Source organism: Phoenix dactylifera, chromosome 2 (assembly GCF_051530095.1).
Source record: "Phoenix dactylifera cultivar Ajwa chromosome 2, Ajwa_hap1_PhDact_Kaust_v1.1, whole genome shotgun sequence".
NCBI lineage: Eukaryota > Viridiplantae > Streptophyta > Magnoliopsida > Arecales > Arecaceae > Phoenix > Phoenix dactylifera.
This window is the reverse complement of record NC_143191.1, coordinates 1806970-1827246: the sequence shown is the minus strand read 5'-3', so window position 1 is coordinate 1827246 and position 20277 is coordinate 1806970. Positions and strand designations below refer to the sequence as shown.

Here is a 20277-nt window from a genome sequence, read left to right as displayed (position 1 = left end):
AAGAGAGAGAGAAAAAAAAAAAAAAAAAAAAAAAAAAAAAAAAAAAAAAGAGAAAAGAAGACAAAAATGATCCCATATGGACTGCATCCATTTCCCCACCGCATCTATAAATTCCAACGGTCCAAACATTACACTCCCAAGTCTCCAACCGACGAAACCCCTCGCGCGCGTTCTCTCTCTCTCTCTCCGTCTCCCGGCGCCCCCGACGCTTGGATGGCTCCGATCCAGTTGAAGCAATCGCCGAGTTCCGCCCAAACCCTAACGCGGGGCGGGGCGACGGAGGCGAGGGCGGTGGTCAGGGAGTCGGTGCGGACGACGGCCGCTGCGACGCTCGCCGCGCCGCCTGTCGTGCCTTCTCTGCATCCGCCGGCGGCGGATCAGATCCAGGCGGAGGTGAGGTTCGGGCCGGCCGTGGATGGGCTCGCGGTGCACGCCGCCGCGGCCTCGTCTAGGATCTTGTGCTGCGAGGAGATCGATGGGCGGCGGTGGAATTATGTGGTGGATGTGGAAGCGACCGGGACGGTCCGGAGGGGTTCGTCGGCGGTGAAGGCGGTTTCGCTGCAGACGCCGGCGGCGCCTGTGGAGGTGAGTTGGTTTTTATCAGCTTTGGAGTTTTCTAATATCAAAAAATTGTCATTTCTTTTGGTTTAAATACTTGGTCTTTTAATTTTTATGTCAGTAAGCTTAATCATGACTTAATTAATTTAATTCATATTAATATAATATTACGAAAGTTATGGGTTTTTAGGTGGCATTAGTCTCAACTGATGTTCATTTGGTAAGTACTTCAGTAGTTTATGTTAATCTTTTAATTTGTCTGAAAATTAATATTTTTGCTTCTTCCTTGGCAATCCGGGATCTTCCTTCTCGAAATTTAGTTTTTGTATCACATTATTTTCTGTTGGAAAATTAGAAAGAAACCTTTCGTGTTTCATTTTTTACTACAAGAAACTTTTCAATCGTTTTATTCTTACTTACTGATCTGAACAAAAAGCTTTTGAGTTCTTTGTTTTATAAAGGAGTCTTGTCTACAATCTCAAAGTGGAATTTGGATTCATAATGAAAGATTCTTCAATTTTTGAGGAAGTTTTGTGCGGCTCTTAGATGCATGCTTAGTGTGTTAGATAAATGCCTGAGAAGAATGATAACAGCAAAGTAGTGAAGACATTGCTGGTGAAAACTAGGGGATTGGGCTGCAGATAAACAATTTCTTGGGAATATTAAACTGATAGGCAAAACATTAATGAGTTTGATAATGCATAATATTTTTTAAAAAATAAAGTGAAGCATGAACATATTTTGGATGATATTTGTCGAAAGAATTCATCACTGCTGCCTTATTTTGTATGTGGCCAGAACTGAGGGGCAAGGGAAAGAGTAAAAAATGAAATTTAAGGATGAATCCCTCCTCCATGCTTTATTTTGGCCTGCCCTTTTTCAGTAAATGTAACAAACTTTGAGATCTAGTAAAATTTTTCATACGGCCTTGAGTTTTATCATTCTCACCCCCCAAAATGACCATCTGGAAAGGGCGGATTAATTATAAAGTAGCTATTGGTATCGGGTCTTTGAAATATATCATTTTCTGATAGGATGTTTTTCGGATGGGCTGTTGACATCTCTAAGGACTTTACGTCTTTCATTTCTCTACTCTGTATTTTCATATAGTTCTCTTGTAACTGCATCTAGCAAAAGTATGGAATGCGTGTTTTTGTTTTTTTATCCATTTAAGTATGGAATATAATCACAGATAGGAATTCCGGTGCAGGAATTGATCTCATTCATAAGATCGTATGTAGTCCCTGAAGGCTTTCCAGATAGCGTTACCCCTTCATACGTTCCATACATGACATGGCGAGCTTTGAAGGTATTTACTTGATCTAAAACTTGACCTCGATTCATAAGCTATTTAATTTTTTGAATCTATTAATGCATGCTTGTGCTGCAACCTCTAATAAGAAATTTTGCTTTATTTTGAACTCTCCCATGATATACTAATAATTATTATTATTGTTCAGCATTTCTTTGGTGGAGCTATGGGTGTTTTCACAACACAGACACTGTTGAGTTCTGTTGGAGTATCTAGAAATAGGGCCACACCAGGTGCTGTTGCTATTAATTGGATACTTAAGGTAAAGAATATCAGCATGTCCTAGCAGTGAAAACACTGACTACAATGTTATGTTTCATTCTTAAAGTAACTTCCGCATTTTTCTGTAGAAAAACCATTGATGCCATCTTTTACTTGCTCTATTTTTCTAGTAGAATTACTACTATTGTCTGTATCAGCAAGCTAAGGTGCTGCTATGCTACTTATGTGGCTTATCAAAGGGAAAAAAATAATTTACTGTACATGCAATGACAGAAAGACAAGCACTTTGTATTTGAAGTCTTTCACAGTTCCTGCTATGCAGGCACACAGATGCGCATACACACCTATAAGTACTCCGTGCTCTTACATTACAACTGAAGGGAGCTATTTTTCAACTTGCTTAGTCTTGTGAGAGCAAAGTACTGTTAATTTGTCCTTTCTTTTATTCTAGTTTCATTAACCTCAATGTCGGGATAGAAGGGGCTACCTCATTTAACAATTAAAAGCATATCTCACTTTGCCTACTGGACCCAAATTGTCAAATAAGCATCAAGGGATCATTGTTTCAAGAAAATTGGTTCAAACTAGAGATTCTGTTTCTTTCTAAAATTCAGACATTGGGCGTTTATCTGTTATTTACTGAGATTGACCAATCTTTAGATGTTTTTTTTCCATACTGGCTTTGATGGCTGATGAAACTATCTTAGATTACCTGTAGAACTGTTCAATGGTCCAATAGCTTTGGGCTTAGGACTTGCGACAAGCTGCATACATGAATTAGATTGATAAGTTTTCCAAAGTGGTGGATGCAATGTATAGTCCACCAACTGTTCTTTAAGTTAGTAGAACATCATGCCTTCCATGCGTGGGTTAAGTGGCATCCATGGGTTATGTGCAAGTCTGCCTCTAGGATACTATAACCTCATCCTCAATATGAGTTTGCTAGAAAGCACAATAGTTTGTCAAAAACATAGAAATCAGGACTGAAGGTGTTGCTTCAACAAAGATGTTTGAGTATGTCAAAGATATTAGATGTAAGGTTTTGTGGAGTCTGGATATCTGACTGAACAACATAATTTCCAATTAAATTTGATTTAGATATCAGGTCCAAGATACCCTTGGATCAAGGCTGGATAGGTCTCAACCAAATGTTGCCTTCCAATAACAAATTGGTTTACAGTTAGGCATCCAACACAACTAGGAAGACACATTATGAAAGTTGAGAATTTAACAACTGCAAGATCTCTAAATCAACAGGTAGTTTGTCTCAGAATTGTAAGTTGTTCATGGTGACTGACTTAAAAACAAGATTCATTGGATTTGCAGGAACAAAGGAGGATGGAGAAAAGGGAGAGAGATTATTGCCTTATTTCAAGTTTTGAAGAAAGATGCCCAAATGAAGTGGTATTCTTGACCTTCATCTTGAAGAAGGTTGCTTAAAAATGGCCTTAGGAATCCCATGTCCTTGGATCTTACATTCATAGAGGTACCAATCTGATGTTTAACAAATATTTCAAACAGACGTTCATTGTTGGATTATGGAAGAGGCAATTCATATATGTCTTGGACAGTAAGCATCCTTCATCTATGTATATTGGTTTTCAGAACCGGACTGGACTTGCCAGTCAAACTGGTAGATTGACAATCTGGCTCTTGATACATTTTGGGCTTAAGTTTGGACTTTGTATCATGAAAACCAGGTGATCTGGCTGGATTTTTGCTCAAATCAACTGACTTGATTGAATTACAATGACCTAAACTTCCCTTCCTCTTTCTTTAAAAAAGTCTAAAAAAACATAACAAATGGAGACTTGAACCTCCAACCTGCTGTAAATGTTGGAAGCTCCTTCACCAGCAGAACCCAGAATCTACCTTGACATATAATGATGATAATATATAATGCATATATTATAAAATAATAATTAGAAAGATACACTACATGACACAAAATTTTCTTAAGCCAAACAATAGTACTTAGCCCTGATATTTTAATAATTAATGTTTGGCATTTGTTTTTACCCTTGAATGTCTAGATCACAAAGGGTTACATTTTATGAACATTTTTCTTTAAAAGCTTCTGTGTCTTAGCATTAGTTTTACTAAATTCTAGCAGTCTGATGCACGTGCATGCATGTAGATGACTCCGATTTTTCGGAAAAAATAGAATACACTTTCAATTTTTTAAATATTTTATTTTAAATAATAATATATTTATAATACTATTTTCTCCATGAACCTATCTGATCTTAGATCATTATTTTTAATTGAAAAGAGTTTTGGATATGTGAAAATTATAATTAAAGAAAGAAAGTCGAAAAGATATCAAGGAAATAAGATTTTTCTTTTTCCAGCGGGTTGTGGGTCTAGGGCTGGGCGCCCATAAGGAAGGAAGAGAGTATTTTATTAGGTCGGGGCACAAAGGAAAGAAGAGATTGAGTATTGTAATTTTATTATATTTTTTGGGAAGTGCAATATATGGCTTCAGGTTTTGAGGCTTGCCTGAATGCTTTTTCTCTTTATATAGTAGATTTTTATAGTATTTTTTTATTGGCTCACCAATTGAACCAATGGTTGACTGGTTGGACTGGTGACCGATGATTTGTTCTTCTCCCTAGTTTGACATCCAGTCCGAGCTTGATAAATGATAACCATTGACATGTAGGCTGAGGGCCCGTGAACCAAAATCATAACAGGTAGCTGGCACATGACTGCCCGTTGGTCTTGTCCTCATTCTTCTGAGAGTGTTAAGACTTGCTCCTCCATGCACATCCTTGCAAGTTACTTGTCTGTATGTGTCCCTAACGGTGTTTGCATGTGTGTCTTTATTGTTATGTGCAAGAACTTGTGAACTGTACATGCATGCATGTGCTGGTTGCAGTTACGTTTGCTTGCACTGCAGATGAGCTGCTTTGCGCTTGCACATGCATGTGTTAGTGTGCTTGGTGCACTTTTGCAAGTGCATTCTGAGTCTGAGTTTCAAACTTGCCTGTGACTAAGAATAAAAAAATCGTTGGTTGCAATCATGAAGATATATTTTACTAGAAACTAGAATTCACAATATGTAACACACCTGTTGGAATTGTAAGATATAGGAGAGCCCAAATATGCTCTGTTGGATAAGGTCGATGGAAGGCTGTCAGAATAAGTTCATGTAATGTCTGGATATGTAATAACAAAGACATGAAGATATGGAGATGAACAAATACTCTCCGGAGTTTTGTCTAATAGTAGAGTAGATGAATCCTACAAGCAGTGGTCACCTTGAAGTTACAAATTATTGTAAACCGTCAATTATAAAAAATTATGTTAATTTATTGTTATGATATTTTTCATTTTTCATGGCTGCAGAATTTAATTTTCTTTTACACTTTAAATTTAAATTTTGTTCCAGAGTAGCTCTTCAGAGTTTCAATTGGTATTGAGATAATCAGATTTTATGGTTTGCAAGAATCTTTGGCTCTAAAATTCCACATCAGGACATATTCTAGTTGCTTAACTTATTATACTTTTATTGTTGCCATTCTTATTATTATTATTTTAGTTCTTGCCATTATTATTATTATTATTTTAGTTGTTGCCATTGATTATTCAAGTATCAGCAGCCACATTCTGTGGTTTCTTTTGATTCTGACCGTGCATTGAAAATATGCAGGATGGAGCTGGGCGTGTTGGCAAAATGCTTTTTGCACGGCAAGGAAAGAAATTTGACTATGATCTAAAGCAGGTAAACTACAAGCACATAATAATCTCTCTAACCTCTATTCATAGAAGAACGTTATTCTTAAATCCTATAAATTGGCCCAGCTTCGCTTCGCGGGTGATCTTTTAATGGAATTGGGTGCTGGGGTAGAGTTAGCAACTTCTGCTGTTCCACATCTTTTCTTACCATTGGCTTGTGCAGCCAATGTGGCAAAGGTTGAACTTGTGCTCACATAATCTGATCGTTTCAATTGAAGTTATTTGAATGGAGGATATTCATGAAGCATATCTCTTAACAATCTCTCCATGTAGAATGTTGCTGCTGTGACTTCGACATCAACACGCACTCCAATTTACAAAGCTTATGCAAAAGGAGAAAATATTGGTGATGTCACTGCTAAAGGAGAATGTGTTGGCAATATCGCAGATCTGGTATGCTATCCCAATTGCTGCTTTCTGTCTACATATTGGTGCTTTAAAGTATTAATCATTAGTATATTAAAAGTCTAGGAGTAGGAAGGGGTTTACAAGACCTGATCCAAATAAATATCTTGGCAATATTGCTCATGTGACAGTGAATCTCGGACTTGCCTTTTTTAAGATATTCTTGCTGAAAATACAAATAGCAGTTTAAATTTAACATGATCCTAGATTCTGGAGTTTAAAAACTTAAAAGGAAAGATTTCTGTGGTATTTTCATTGGTAAAACGTTTGGTCAACAGACGCTATCCAATGAAACAATATTAGGCACAACTAGTGGATCATCAGTACTCAAAGGGCCCCCTTGGCTGGATCTGCAGAGATAGGCTGGGATTGGACTGCTGATTGAAGGGAGGGAGGGAGAAGGAGAGGAAGAAGGGAGAGTGTGGGGGGTCGCACAGCCTCCTCCCACTCTCCCAATACCTCCCTTCCTTCCCTGGTGCTTTCTCTCTCCAGCTGATCTTGCCGGATCCAGCTGGAAGTTCCTAGAGAGACCCTAATACTTTTGAAATGCGCCAGTAATTATCTCCCATTCCTGTATATTGGACTTCTAGGAAACACATGTATAGTCATGTTGCTGTCTTTCAAAATGTGCATATTCTCTTCTTCCAACTCACTGCAAGCTCCAAATTTCAAGCTCTCTCTCTCTTTCTTAAGATGCTCTTGTCAAGCACAAAGTCCTTCCAACTTTTGATGTGCCCTAACAACTCCATTTCAAAAGCATAATGAGCTTCTGTAGGATAATCTGCACTTTTGCTTCTTCAAAATCACGCATCTTATTGGGATCAATAAAGGCATTCAGATTTGTAAGGAGGTCTCATAGGTGATGCCCCCTAATGCCAGTCATTTCTAAACCCCTTTAGCGTCCATGGTTGAGTGTGAGATGTCCCTAACAGAGATTCTCTGAAAACTGATCATACTTTCATGTGCATTTGATGAATTTATCCCACATTTTCCAGATATTATTGAACATTTTTTTTCTACAAGATTCTCATAATAAAGCAAATAAACACACTGTTGCTTGACTCTGAGGAATACCATGTCTGAACTCCATCAGAGATCGCAATATTCAGCTTCTAAGCTCCACCAGAGAACAAACTGTTCAGGTTTATATAGATTTGTGAAATTCTTTTTCGCAAACAATGTAAATTAAGTTTCTATTCCTTTCTATAAATGGTGCAAAACCAAGCATCAACTAGGTTACGTAGAGAAGGTTTTTAGAGGTCTTTTAACTGTAAAATAATGAATGAGGAATTCCTTAGAATCACACCAGTTTTGAAAAGTGTAACATAGTGAATTACAGTTTTGCAAGGCTTGAATAAAGAAGAATGTTGCCTCATATGCTTTATTGATTTCAATGGTCAGCTATTTATATTTGTTCCAAGCAACAAGCCAACAAGGCCCTAAAAATTTATATAGGAGCCACAGATTGCACATATTGCTTTAGAGGAGCGTTGACAGTCATTCTGAGAAAAGTTTTAGCTAAATCTAAATACTTTGTTGAACCAAACCATCTTATATAACTTGTTTCTAGGGTTAAAGTACTTGCTCACTAGATTAGCTTAATCTGTAGATGCTTATATAAGTAGAGAGCTGTCTGGATGAATTCCATTAGTTTGAAATGATCAAGGATTGACCATTGGCGAAAAAATACAGATCTGATTTGGTTTCTTTGTTGGGGTTATGGCATAACTCCATAATGTTGCCCATGAAATTATATATTATTTTTTAAACCGATTATTGTTCATAAACTTTAGATAACTTCTTGCATAAATTTGTTAATTGAATTTATTTGTATCTTATTATAATCCTAATCATAACTTCATCTTGAACTTCTTGAAGTTGGGGACTGGACTGAGTATCTTGATTTCGAAAAGAAACCCATCCTTGCTTGCTTCATTTGCCTTCCTGTCATGTGGATATGTCCTTAGTTCATATCAGGAGGTATGGGTCTTTAATTCTATCATTAAATTCTGTATTTTTGTTATTCTTCGTTAATGTTCTGACAGAATCTTCTGTTCAATTAATATTTATTTTGTCAGGTGAAGTCAGTTGTTTTGAACACTCTAAATAGAGCGAGATTCACCGTGGCAGTGGAATCTTTCATTAAGACTGGTAGGTCATGCCAGTCTTCTAATATGGATATTGACTCTTTCGAGCTGTACTGAGCATATTATAGTGCAGTTGTTCTAGCTGATGAGATGCTAATTGGTATAGTCCCACATTATAAGCCTTAAGATATAGTTCATTCTTGCCATACCAAAAGTCAAAACATGTCATTTGATATGGCATGGTACAACACAGTACTTAATATTCTGCTTTAGCAATGACTGTTTTACAAAGGTGGCTTTATGATTAATGATAGACCTGTTTTGGGTGGACAGACCTATTTTTGATGGCTTAATTATGAGTAATATAAATGTTTGAAATACATGTACAGCAAACTTAAAGAAATACAAAAACCAAAATTATCTTCAGCATACATGTTTATGTAACTTATACTTGAAAGTACACTACATCAACAGCTTTAGTTTATCAGCACAAGGGGAGAAAAGTGTATGGTATTAATAAAACATGAAGCTGCAAAGCACAGGATGCTATAAGATAAAGATGTTTATTAAGACACAGCTTCATAGCTTGATTTTCATAAGAAGATTCATCAAATAAAATGTACACAAAACAACGAAAAAATAAGAAGTTGTTATGTAACTTAGTGCCAGACTGAATGTCTAAAATGGTCGCACATAATTGTCACCGAGTCCCTGACATCCATGGTATGCAAGACTAAAAAATCAGGTTTGAGTGGCTTATTGTTTGTTGGTTCTAAACTTAAAATTGTTGGCCTTATTGAGTGAATGTTTTCCTTCTTTAAAACTTAAAATTGTTGGCCTTATTGAGTGAATGTAACTTTGAGTGGTAATGGAACAAATATGGGGAGAAAAGGAGCAGTTTTGAAGGCGCACAAATAAATTTAGTTTCAGGTATCTTGATACTACGAGTGTCAAACCAGGCTTTATTGATACATCATGGCATGCTGCTGTAATAAGTTATATATTTCTTTGTATTGATTGATAAAATTTGATATGTTGATCCAAGATACAATAGGGCATGTAGCATATTTGGAAAAACAATGGATAATGGCTTGTGTGACATGATATAAAATGATAATTGAAATTTGGTCTACCATAGACTTGCTTACAAGAAATACCAATTTATTCCTAAAATTCCTTGATGTGTGAGTGTTGAAATTTATCATATTTCAGTATGCATTCCTTCCCAACTTATGTTGAAACTGGGAAGTCTACTTGAACTGTGTTCTGTCAAAATCGTCTATATATAAGATGTTAAAACACCAATATTTCTGTTAAAACACCTAAATCCTTCATATATAGAACTTGGAACCTCTCCCTGTGCATGCGCTCAGGAAGGCTGCTATGTGATACCTATTATTTTGTGTTCTAAAATCATCTCAAACTTCTATGTACTAGATAAACTTGATCTGATATATGCCACTGCTAATTGTTCAATCCTTATAATTTTGCAGGGCAAGTTCCCTCACTGAAGGAAGGGAATTCAAAGGAAAATATATTCAGTCCTCCATGGTTAAAACATACACCTGTCATTATAGGTTGACATGATATCCCAAGTCTTTTTTTTTAATCTTTTTTGTGTAAGTAATTTTGGACAGCTGCAGAAGTCTAAACTTATACAAGGTCTGGTTTGACTCTCTTCAGGTCCAAGATTTGGGGATGCATTTCAGGATCCTGCTTCATTTCTTGCCACACAGTGCTTGTTTGAGGTATAATTTCCAACCTGGTTTACATGATGGTTTTTGGATGCACTTGTAGTTTGCATACTTCTATCTTATCTCCCAAGTGGTTGGTTGCACAGATTCTGATGGTGCAGCTTACATCACTGAACATTGTCATCCTCGAAATAACTTTTTTTTTCCATGTACTATGTAGCCATTTTGAACTGATTTCTTGCTGCATTAGGTGAGAGCTGAAATACTCTTGCATATTTGCTAATATAATTTATCTCCCATTACAGAAAGAACGATATATAGTCACCTATAACCCATCAAAGGATAAAATTTATGCATTGCTTAAGGATCAAGCAAAGTCTGAGGATATTTTGAAAGCAGCTTTCCATGTGAGTATGGACTCTTAATTTTAAATAATTTAGGACATATCTGCTTTTCTCTCTTATAATTCAGATTAATATATCTTGTATTACAGGCTCATGTTCTTTTATATTTTGTTCGTTTATCAAATGTCAATCGATCTCTGAGAAACTGCAACAAGTATGACCATTCAAAACTAGAATCCCCAATTCCTACAAACGCTGACTTTGTGGCTCATGTTGCGGAGTCCTGCAACATTGTTTCGTCTTCATATGGGGTTTTCAAGAGGAAGGCAGCAGAACAGGTGACATGTTGGCTACTTTGCTATCAGAAGCTTTGGATGCATATTAACATTAAGGGCCATTAAACATACTCTGAGACATGTTTAAACACACACACACACACACATAAATATATATGCAAGCATGTGGTAAAAAATAAATCACAATTGGAGATGTTGCTTATGTATAATTACTGTTTACTATTGCAAACTCACTGGATTTGTGAATTCAATAATTTGTCTGGGACTTATAAGTGACTTAGGATGATTTTGTAAGTTTTAGCATTCATGTCAATGAAATTCAAATGAAGTAAACATAGAAGTCTGGAAGAAGAAATTAAAACCATTATCAGAACAGAAAAAGGATATTGTTAAAGAAATAGTAACAAAATATTTCCGGTACTTGGTGGAAAAAACTGCCATGGTTTTATAAATTTTGACTTTTGGCTAGGCAAGTGCCTTTCATCTTAGATGGTTAGTGTACCTGGTTTTCTCATTTGATGTCTCATGAAATGTGGAAGCAATTAGAAAAGCTGGTGGTTGCAGTGGATCTAACCTGTAGTAATAGGATAAATGAGGCCATGAAAGTTCAGATATCTGATATATGGTGTATGATGTATCATGCAAGTTTGCATATATTAGGGAGTGGAAGGATGACTAGCAAGTATATCCATGTATGATGAGGAAGATAAAACAGCTATACGGAGTCATTCCGCATATGATTTGTAGCACTGACATGCATTGCTAAGAAACCCACAGGCAGAGTGCCTGTGTTGCTTAACCTATTATTTAGTGCAGCTGCTTCTCATTCATCAGGATTGACCTCTCTAGGACTGACTGTTTTTTTTTTCTGGTTGGTGAAGAGGACTGACTTTTATTATTATGCTTTTAACCGGCTCCTTTCTTGCAGGGATGGATAATGTCAGATTCATTGCTTAACCCTGGACGAGCGCGGCTTTGTGAACTTAAAGAGGCATAATTTTCTGATCATCTCAGTTCACAATAGTTATGAGAGCTCAGTTTTTGGTCTCTTGATTTTAGATTGTGCAGTTGAGACCGAACGGTGAATATGGTTATTCCATGTTATTTCATACTGTAAACCAGCACTCATTAGCCAGCAGATAATGGCTTCTCCACAATTATTCCTTGTGTTCGCACCATACTGCAACACTCTTTTAGACTTTGTAGATCTATCCCATCATGAAATGGCAGGAGTTTTATCTTTGTTCAGCTTCAGCTGACCCTTCCTACAAGAAATGAAGCATGATTTACTGACAACGATTTTGTGCAATAAGTTTCCAGAGTTAACCAGTTAGTATTGTCAATGGAGAGTACTGCTTGTAAGCCTTTTCCTTCTGACATTGTAGGCCTTTTCTTTTAGATTAGTTTTTTGTATTTGTCCATCTTAATGGGTTTTTTGTGTATTTATCTTTCAGGAAAAAACTGACTGGGTACAGGGCAATGTAAAACAGTTAGTGAAAGCTAAATGGAGGAGCAAGTAGAGCTTTCCCGGTGGCATGAAGGCATTACATAGGCAGGCTGTGCCTTTTCTCTTCGATTTCTTTTTTCGTTTTTCTATTTTTCGTTCAAATAACTTATATTCAGTTATTAGAAAGTGGGAGTCATTAATAAGATACAATGTTTAGCTTCCTGATATGTACATTTTTTTTTCTTAAAAAAATTCTGTTGCAGACTTCTTTGGCCCTTGTGATAATTTAATGAATTCACTTCTTGATTTAAAAGTATATTTTCACTCTAGAAAGCAGAGTTATTTTGTGAAGATTATCCATCATCTTCATCTCATTGATGTGCCAATAGTGACTACTTAATTGAGATCTCTAAAAGAGAATGTGAAGATTCAAAAAATTCTAATATTCAGCTTTCTGCGTAAAGTTCTCTGATCTGTATACTGGTGGAAAGAAAAGTTCAAAGTTTCCCCAAAACCTCACCCATTGAGATTCATGTTGAAACGTTTGTAGCCTTCATACCCATCAAATGATAGCACCTTGTTATCCTATTTATTTATACCTGACAACCGTAGGACACATGGATTAATGGGTGCTTTAAAAATTCCCATGCCATTTGTATCTAAACTTGTGATAGTTATTGCTGTCCAACTCATTTTGCTTTACTAGAATATCATAGTTTAAGGCATGACTGGATCTAACATTTGTTATAGCTTTTTAGGACTCGTTTAGTCCGTAGGGAGAGGAGGAAAAGTATGGTCAGCAAGAAAACAGAGAAAAATCTCATGTTTGGTTGGAGTTTTTAAAGTAGAGAAATGATTGGTTGGAGTTTTTAAAGTAGAGAAATGAGAAAGTAACTTTCATGAAAATAAAATTTCCACATTTTATGGAAAAAAAATTATATTAGAAATGAAAAAGTTCAATTTCCACAAGCTATGAATTGGATTTTTTTTTTTCCAAAATTATCCTTTAAGTTTTTAGATAGAATGGAATAAGATGTTTTCCTATCTTAGAGGCATAATAGGTATTTTACTCGATTTTTCTAAAAAAATAGATACTCAACCAAACATAAGCCACTCTATAATGTGCTACTTTTTCATGGTCAATCAAGCATGCAAAAATAATTTTTTCATGCATCCTATACCTAGATATCAGCTTTTCAGGAAAAGCATTCCTGCGAACTAAATGAGTCCTTAAATTTTCACTTGCCAACCGTCTCGGTGTAAAGGAGTCAACAAGGCTTTATCTCCGTAAAGGGCTAGCTTAGTGTTGCCACTTATAATTTAGAAAGCTTAAAACTTAATAATTAAAAATTCATGAAACAAGCATTAGCTTGGTGGTTAGACCCCCATTCCAAGCAAGAGGTCGGGGGATTGAGTCTTGTATTGTTATCCCTTAATGTTTCGATTTCACTGAGGATTCCTACAGTAAAATCCTGGGTTCGAGAGTAAAGATCTTGCATAGACCTAGATACCTCCCTATTCTCTTACACTCGCAACTTCCCTCCCTATCTCAAACAAATAAAAATAAAAATTATGGTTTGATGGAATACGTTCTAAAGCATCACACTGGGGATATAGTTGATAAAACAAGAAGAGAGATTCTATTAGTCATATATTTCAAATTTTGTCACCATAAGCTGGCACGTAGAGTAACCAATGAGTGTTTTGGTACCGAGTGTAAGTATAACTTTTAAATATAACATTTACGAGAGAATTTAAGGTGGATTCTTTGGATGTTCCAAGAGAGAGAGAGAAAAAAAAGAAGGTATAATTTCATGAAGATGTGGACTCCCTATCATGTCTTCTTTTCAGCACTCCACCATTCCTATCCTCTGCAAATACCGGCAAATATGATTAATTAAATTGTTCCCATATAGAGTTTACCATCTGGTCCAGTTTGGATATGACCTCCATTTCTTTCTTAATTTCCTCCTTTTTCTGTGTCAAGATTGTTCTCTGTCCTTTTTCTATTTGACATCTTACGCTTGTTCCCCATTTTTGCATAGAAGAGAGAAGAAAGCATGGCAAAAATGCGAAGGATGCTTTCAGGAAATGGCACCAACAACAGCAGAAGCAGTTTCCTGTCAAAATAAGATTGACCATGGAGCAAGACTAAAGTTTTGGAGACTCTAGAAAAGATGATTCAGGAAAGCTTTACTTGTGGCCAAACCTCACTGGTTTTAAGAATTCTTAACATCCATGGGAGGGAAATATGGTCGACATAGATAAATAAATCTCATATTTGTATTGAAATGTAGACAGTTAAATTTATGAAAGATAAAATCCCCGATTTATTCTTGAGAAAGAATTCTACATAAAGTGATCAAGTGTTTAACAAGTTGTGAGCTCTCTGTTACAGTGAAATACTCGAACATATTTAATTTTGGTGCACTATTTATGAACTCTGTTGGTGTGCACACAGTATCCACACAATCAGAACATAATAATTATAACTGGGAAACCAATTGCATGCAGTTAGGGACAACTAAAGATCATGGAAACATCAATTAGTACTCTATTCTTACCTCTGACTCCAAATCCGATTTGTATCTATTGACACCTTCCAAGGTGAAGAATTGCATGGCTATTTTACGACTGCAATTCTTCGGTTCTTGGACTACAAATTGATCGTTCTTGATGCATTTTCAGAACTGGGCAAACAGCTCTCATGTGCACAAGCCTTCAACTTAGGCTTGCTCTCCACATTAACACTGGAAGCAATAACAGTACTACCAGTGGACCACAAAAACATCAATTTGGATGGTCTTGTAGGATCCTGTGTTCTAGATCCATGGAGCAGCATTGGTTCCTGAATGCTATCAGATGCAGGCTCTACCTCTTATCCAACTCTGAAGTAGGTCTCTGATGGGTGCCCATCACTGACGCAGGCTGCTACAGTGAGGATTTCACAGTAAGCTTTTCTTTGTGAGGCATGCAATACTTCATGCATTCAAGACATCATTGTTTACCAAACAAGGATATGATCTCTGCAAGATCAAGTGGTGGGTGGGCCTCACATCTCACAAGCCAACCATATGTTTAGGTTAGTACACTGGCAAGTGGGCTCTACATATTAATTCTTTCTATTGTTTGAAGGCTGTGGTTTGTAGCACGTTCAGAGCAAAAGACAGTGTTGTCTTTTTAATATTTTGAGTTCAGTAGGAAAAGAGCATGATAGTATCTTAATAAATGTACTTACATGCAGATAGCATATGAATCTTTCATACAATATCATATGAATCTCTCTCCCTGACACACTTCTCTAAGCCTCACAATCTCATCTCTTCTTTTTTTTTCTTTTTCTCTGTCGAAATCAAACCCTCGTTCCACGCTCAGGGTGGAGGCTAAACCACACCCTTCAATGCAACAACACCTCATATCTTTGGATTGTTCGTACGTCAACAGAATCGATACTGGGCACCATACCGTGCGGGGCCCGTACTGATATAGTAGAAGAGACAGGGGAGAGGAAGAACGAGAGAGAAAAAAAAAAAAAAAAGTGGGGAAAGGAGGGAGAGAGAGAGAGAGAGGTCGGATGGTTTTGCAGACCTTGGTTGGTATTACTATAGAATATTCTAATGCTTTCTGATAGCTACTATTTGGTCTGGTAATAACGAGACTAAAATTAATATTTCTCTGTTAATGGTCAGTTTCAATTAAATCGATTCCCTCCTTTTTCAGATTTCATCATTTTGTTAATTCATCCATTTCTGATTTTGAACTTTTTGAGAGCTAGGAGTTGTTAGAAGATAATTGGTTGCTGCAAGAGAAGGCTGGAGAAATAGAGAAACATGAGATGACAAGGAGAGAAAGAAAAGAACTTGGAATATTCTACTGAAACTAAATATATATGTTTGTAAGGAATTACGTATATTAGAAAATTTGGATATTTTTATAAAAAATGCTGTCCACAACCAAATCTCAAGTATTATAGAACCAACTTGCAAGTTAAAAAGCATGTTAACTTAAGAAGAGATACCATGATTTTGTAGTTCATGTAAAGAATTGTTATTGAAATTGGGTAAACCACCGGTGACTGAGCAATGCCACCATTTTAAGATAAAGATGGAGTTCTTTGGAGTAAATTCTTTGACGCTACCTCCATTTATGTTTTCTTATGTCTTTGTTCCTATCTTAAACCATTAACACGAGTCTAGATCCCTTTCTTTACAATGCCTTAAATCTTTTCGTTATGCATGCTTATACTATCTCAGCCAGCTAGTTTCCATCAAGATGACTCTAATCAAACACTTGCCTTGCACAGGATGACATGTTATGTGCACCCAAATGCCCGTTTGGGTCCATTACATGTAAATCAGAACAGGGCCGTAGAGGACCAAACCGCTTAATTCTTTTCAACAATGCTCTTTTTTTTCTTTTTTTTTTTTGGTACAACAGCGGCTCATATGTTTCGGATGTGAATGCGGCCAACAAAATCAGAAAGCAAAATACTACATAAAGACTCTGGGCCCATGGTCTGCCCAAGTTAAGCCTCCCGAGTAGTGAGCTGCATAGGAGGCTACCCAGTCAGCCGCACCATTCACCTCCCGGTAGACGTGCGAAGCCTGGTGGGAGGCACACTCCCTCAAAAGTCTATGAATAGCGCGGAGCAAGGGCTGATCCTCAACTGAGCTCCCTCGATCCCGGATCCACTCGATCACCATGGCCGAGTCTCTCTCGAGAAGCAGACGGTCCGTACCCAGTATCCTTCTTGCAAAGAAGACGCCCTCCTAGGCCGCTCGAAGCTCGGTGGAGACCACTGGCAAATCGAAGATCCGCCGATCCCCTACCACAACTAATCTGGCGTCATGGTCCCAGATAACGAACCCCATGCCACCGTCACATCCATCCTCTGCGACACTGCCATCGCAAACATATCCATGGACACCTATAGGTTTGGATGTGCCGTGTTGGCAAAATGCATGCAAACTTATGGCACGTAATTTCTCATAAGATGTTGATGTTCTCAACTTCTCACCATTATTATGAATCCGGTAGGGGGTGGTGGTTCAAAGCTTGAATCCAACAGGATAATATATCACCATAATAACTAATGAGAGAACCCAATCATATGAAATTAGTATAAGACTTTGGCTTCACTTCCCATTAATTACTTCATCTTCCTCACACAATAATGAAGAAAATAAAAGCAGACATGAAAGGAACATATATGTCGGAATTTAAGCATTTGATCATTTAGGAACAGTCTTGGAGAACTATGGAAATTTTGGAGAGATTATCCGTGTATTGCATGTAATGACTATGACCAACCTTGGCATAACAAAATCTTGAGAAAAAGGAACTGATCATGCTGAAAATGTAAGAAAAGCAAACTAGCTCTTGCTAATGAAATTTAAGTAAAGAAAGAGAAGGAAAATAGGAACTAACAAACTGTAAATGAAATTGAAGCCTAGCCTTCAATCAGAATTTGAAAGAGCATCACCATAACATAAAAGCAAAGTGAAGAATGAACAGCAATTGGAGGACAGTCCCCCCTTCTTTAAATGAGATTCCATGGAAAAGAAAAACCACTTGATGAAAGTGGTGGTGTATCCATCCATATCTCAGACCTACTAAACTCTCTAACCCAGATCAACTAGCCAGTCAGAGCAAAGAAACTAAGAAAATGCACTAAAGCTAACACAAAGAAAGATGGATGTCATATGCCTGCCATCTAATCTCACCTCTCTAATCAGCAGTGACAAATATAAACTCCTTCCTGACTCACAGAGAGTAAAAAGAGAGAGAGAAAGAGAGTTGGGACTGGAATGTAATCTGTGGTGGTCACTCAAGCTGGGGGCAGCTCTTGCTTTGCCAAGCTGTGCTTGTTGTTGTGCATCCAAACTTTGAGGACTTTTCTCTTCACCCCAATCTCTTGGCAAAACTCCTCCACCACACTCTCCTCCTGCCTCTGGAGCCTCCACCCAATCCTCTCAGCAAAGCTCAGCATCTTCTCCTTCTGTTCTGGAGCAAACCTGGTCCTGCGCCTCTTCTTCCCCATGGGGGGTGCTCTTGCCCCTCCTGTTCCTTCCATCTCATCTGACTCTGAGGCCATGAGAGCACCCAAAGGCATGACCATTTGGTGTGGCAATGGACTTGGGATGAGGCGGTGAGCTGCTGGGTTGCTGTAGCCAAGGGTCTCAGCCCTTGAGATGAGGACAACCTTGTGGCCCACAGATTTTGTTTCCTTGAGGTGGTGGTGGTGGTGGCGGCACTGACCTTCAATCTCTTTTCTGTGGAAGTTCCTGTGGCAGCTGCAGGCCGAGCACTTGAGGGCCTCCAGGGTGCCCTCCTCACCACTGGGCATGAACTCACCACACCCATCAGTGGCATTCCCACCGATGGAGGCTGCATGGTTCTTGAGGCATTCCCTGTACCTCACCACTGCCCCTCCTTTCTTGGTGCTGTGGGCAGTGGGCTGCTGAGCCTCTGGGGGGGTGGTGGAGAGAGGAGGAAGACGAGGAGGACCATTTGATGAAGGGTGGAGGGAGGGAGTGTCATTTGAGAGGCTGTGGCCATGAGCACCAGCATATTTGCTAGTTACTGGGCTTTGGACCTCTCCTGCATGACCAGAAAGATCCATTCTCTCCATCTTCGTACTAATTTCCTCTTTGTTTTCCCCTTCTTGCGATGTGGAGACCAGAAGAAATCCAAAGCAGATATGGAATTTTTTGGGTCTGAAATCCTTGGGATTGTAAATCGAGGGAACAAAAAGGAAAATGAACCCACTTGTTAATTTTTGTTTCAATGGAAAGGCAGTGGGAAATTGGAATTTGGGACAACTGAGATTCTAAAGAACCTTGTGTGGATTCTCACTTCAATATTTTAAGCAAGTCAAAAAGAGTAGTAGATGAACTAAAGTAGATACTTAAATTTGATCTCAGATACCTGGGACTACAAGGTTAGAGACATAAGAGAATGAAAACCATTCTAAAAACTAACAAAAATGAAAAAAAAGAGGGATAACACTGCAAGCATTAAGAAGCAGAAATCTATGCAGATAACAGTTATGAGCTATTAACTAAAACCAAACAATTCTTTAGGTTAAAAAACCTCTCTCAAGGAAAGAACAGGCAAAAAAAAAAAAAGAGCGAGCAGAAATGCCAATAAGAAGATGCTGTGGAAATACATAAGGATGAAAAGTTCCCATGGGTTTTTTTTTATTCATATTATAGATCAACTTTTGACATGTACTCTGAGGAATGATAACAAGATACTTGATCAAAAGAAGCGACAATTGCACAGTTTCCTGTTGGGGGGGTGGGAGACAGGTCTTCAACTTTTCCAGTCAAGGGAAGAATTAAAATACCAACATTAACTACATGTCTCAGAAGGTTTTCTTCCAGACTTGGACTACCCATCTCACTTCTGCAAATGACAGCATGGTGAATCTAGAAAAAAAAAAAAACAGATCCCCTCTAAAGAGGAACTGAGAGAGAAAGATCTAACTGCATGGTGGGCCTGAAGTAAGAGCTCTTCTTTCTTTCACAAGCAAAGAGAAGATGAAGAAAGTTGCAGGGGGCTTTCCAAAATGACTCACAGGTGATAACCCACAGCTGCTACTCTAGAGAAGGCTGCACTAACTCTTCCAACCTTGCATTGCATGACCAGAAGAAAGAGGAGGAACAAGCAAAGAATATACTTAGAATACAGTCATATAATGGAGGTGGTTTTGGTGCCCACGCACTAAGTAAGAGACTCCTAGAAGGAAGCAGTAAATAATATAGCAAAAGAGGTTGGAAAATAGAGAGGAGGGGGTCTTCTTTCTTGGAAGAGTGGATGTTTGCTTCGCTTGCACTATCAGGCACCAAGCTTACGCCAGACAGCAGGGGAGAGAGAGGACAGTAGTGTCAGAGAGGAAGAGAAGACGCGCGCAAAGAGAGACCCCACAGTATAGTTTTAAAATAAAAGGGCTACAGCTACCATAATGCCTTCACCTATATAATAAATGACCCCAGACTAGTGTCATTTTGGAGTAGACCAAATTACGCACATCAGAATTACTAGTTCAACAATCCTACAGGTAATTGTATTTGCTATTACAAGGGATCTTAAATCTTCTTTGCCACAGATTCAGTTGCACAGATGAAATCCACAAGGAAATCAGAGATGGCTTGCCACCATATTCCTCCAAA

General features: G+C 37.9%; 2 protein-coding genes across 4 annotated transcripts; one reads left to right on the top strand and one right to left on the bottom strand.

Moving 5' to 3' along the window:
• The first annotated feature begins 111 nt into the window (after positions 1–111).
• On the top strand, positions 112–12416 carry LOC103706094 (protein root UVB sensitive 6-like). Of its 3 annotated transcripts, XM_088714894.2 has the most exons (14): positions 112–585; positions 1769–1867; positions 2019–2132; positions 5745–5816; positions 5897–6007; positions 6104–6223; positions 8114–8215; positions 8314–8386; positions 9816–9899; positions 10006–10070; positions 10322–10423; positions 10510–10698; positions 11585–12014; positions 12111–12416. In XM_088714894.2, the coding sequence occupies exons 1-13, from the start codon at positions 214–216 to the stop codon at positions 11651–11653; spliced, it is 1572 nt and encodes a 523-aa protein (XP_088571020.1). In that variant the 5' UTR covers positions 112–213; the 3' UTR covers positions 11654–12014; positions 12111–12416. The 3 variants fall into 3 exon arrangements, with proteins under 3 accessions (XP_088571020.1, XP_088571021.1, XP_088571022.1); XM_088714895.2 differs by lacking the exon at positions 5897–6007; XM_088714896.2 differs by lacking the exon at positions 10510–10698.
• A 5382-nt stretch (positions 12417–17798) lies between these two features.
• Positions 17799–18855, bottom strand: LOC103706124 (zinc-finger homeodomain protein 2-like). Its single transcript, XM_026804231.3, has one exon. It carries the CDS (start codon positions 18732–18734, stop codon positions 17931–17933), a length of 804 nt encoding a protein of 267 aa, XP_026660032.3. The 5' UTR covers positions 18735–18855; the 3' UTR covers positions 17799–17930.
• Between the last annotated feature and the right edge of the window lie 1422 nt (positions 18856–20277).

Coding starts and splice junctions, on each gene's coding strand:
- LOC103706124 (XM_026804231.3), bottom strand. CDS start 18,734: ATGGAGAGAATGGATCTTTCTGGTCATGCAGGAGAGGTCCAAAGCCCA.
- LOC103706094 (XM_088714894.2), top strand. CDS start 214: ATGGCTCCGATCCAGTTGAAGCAATCGCCGAGTTCCGCCCAAACCCTA. Junction 8,216..8,313: donor TCCTTAGTTCATATCAGGAG/GTATGGGTCTTT, acceptor TTATTTTGTCAG/GTGAAGTCAGTTGTTTTGAA. Junction 10,699..11,584: donor AGAGGAAGGCAGCAGAACAG/GTGACATGTTGG, acceptor CCTTTCTTGCAG/GGATGGATAATGTCAGATTC.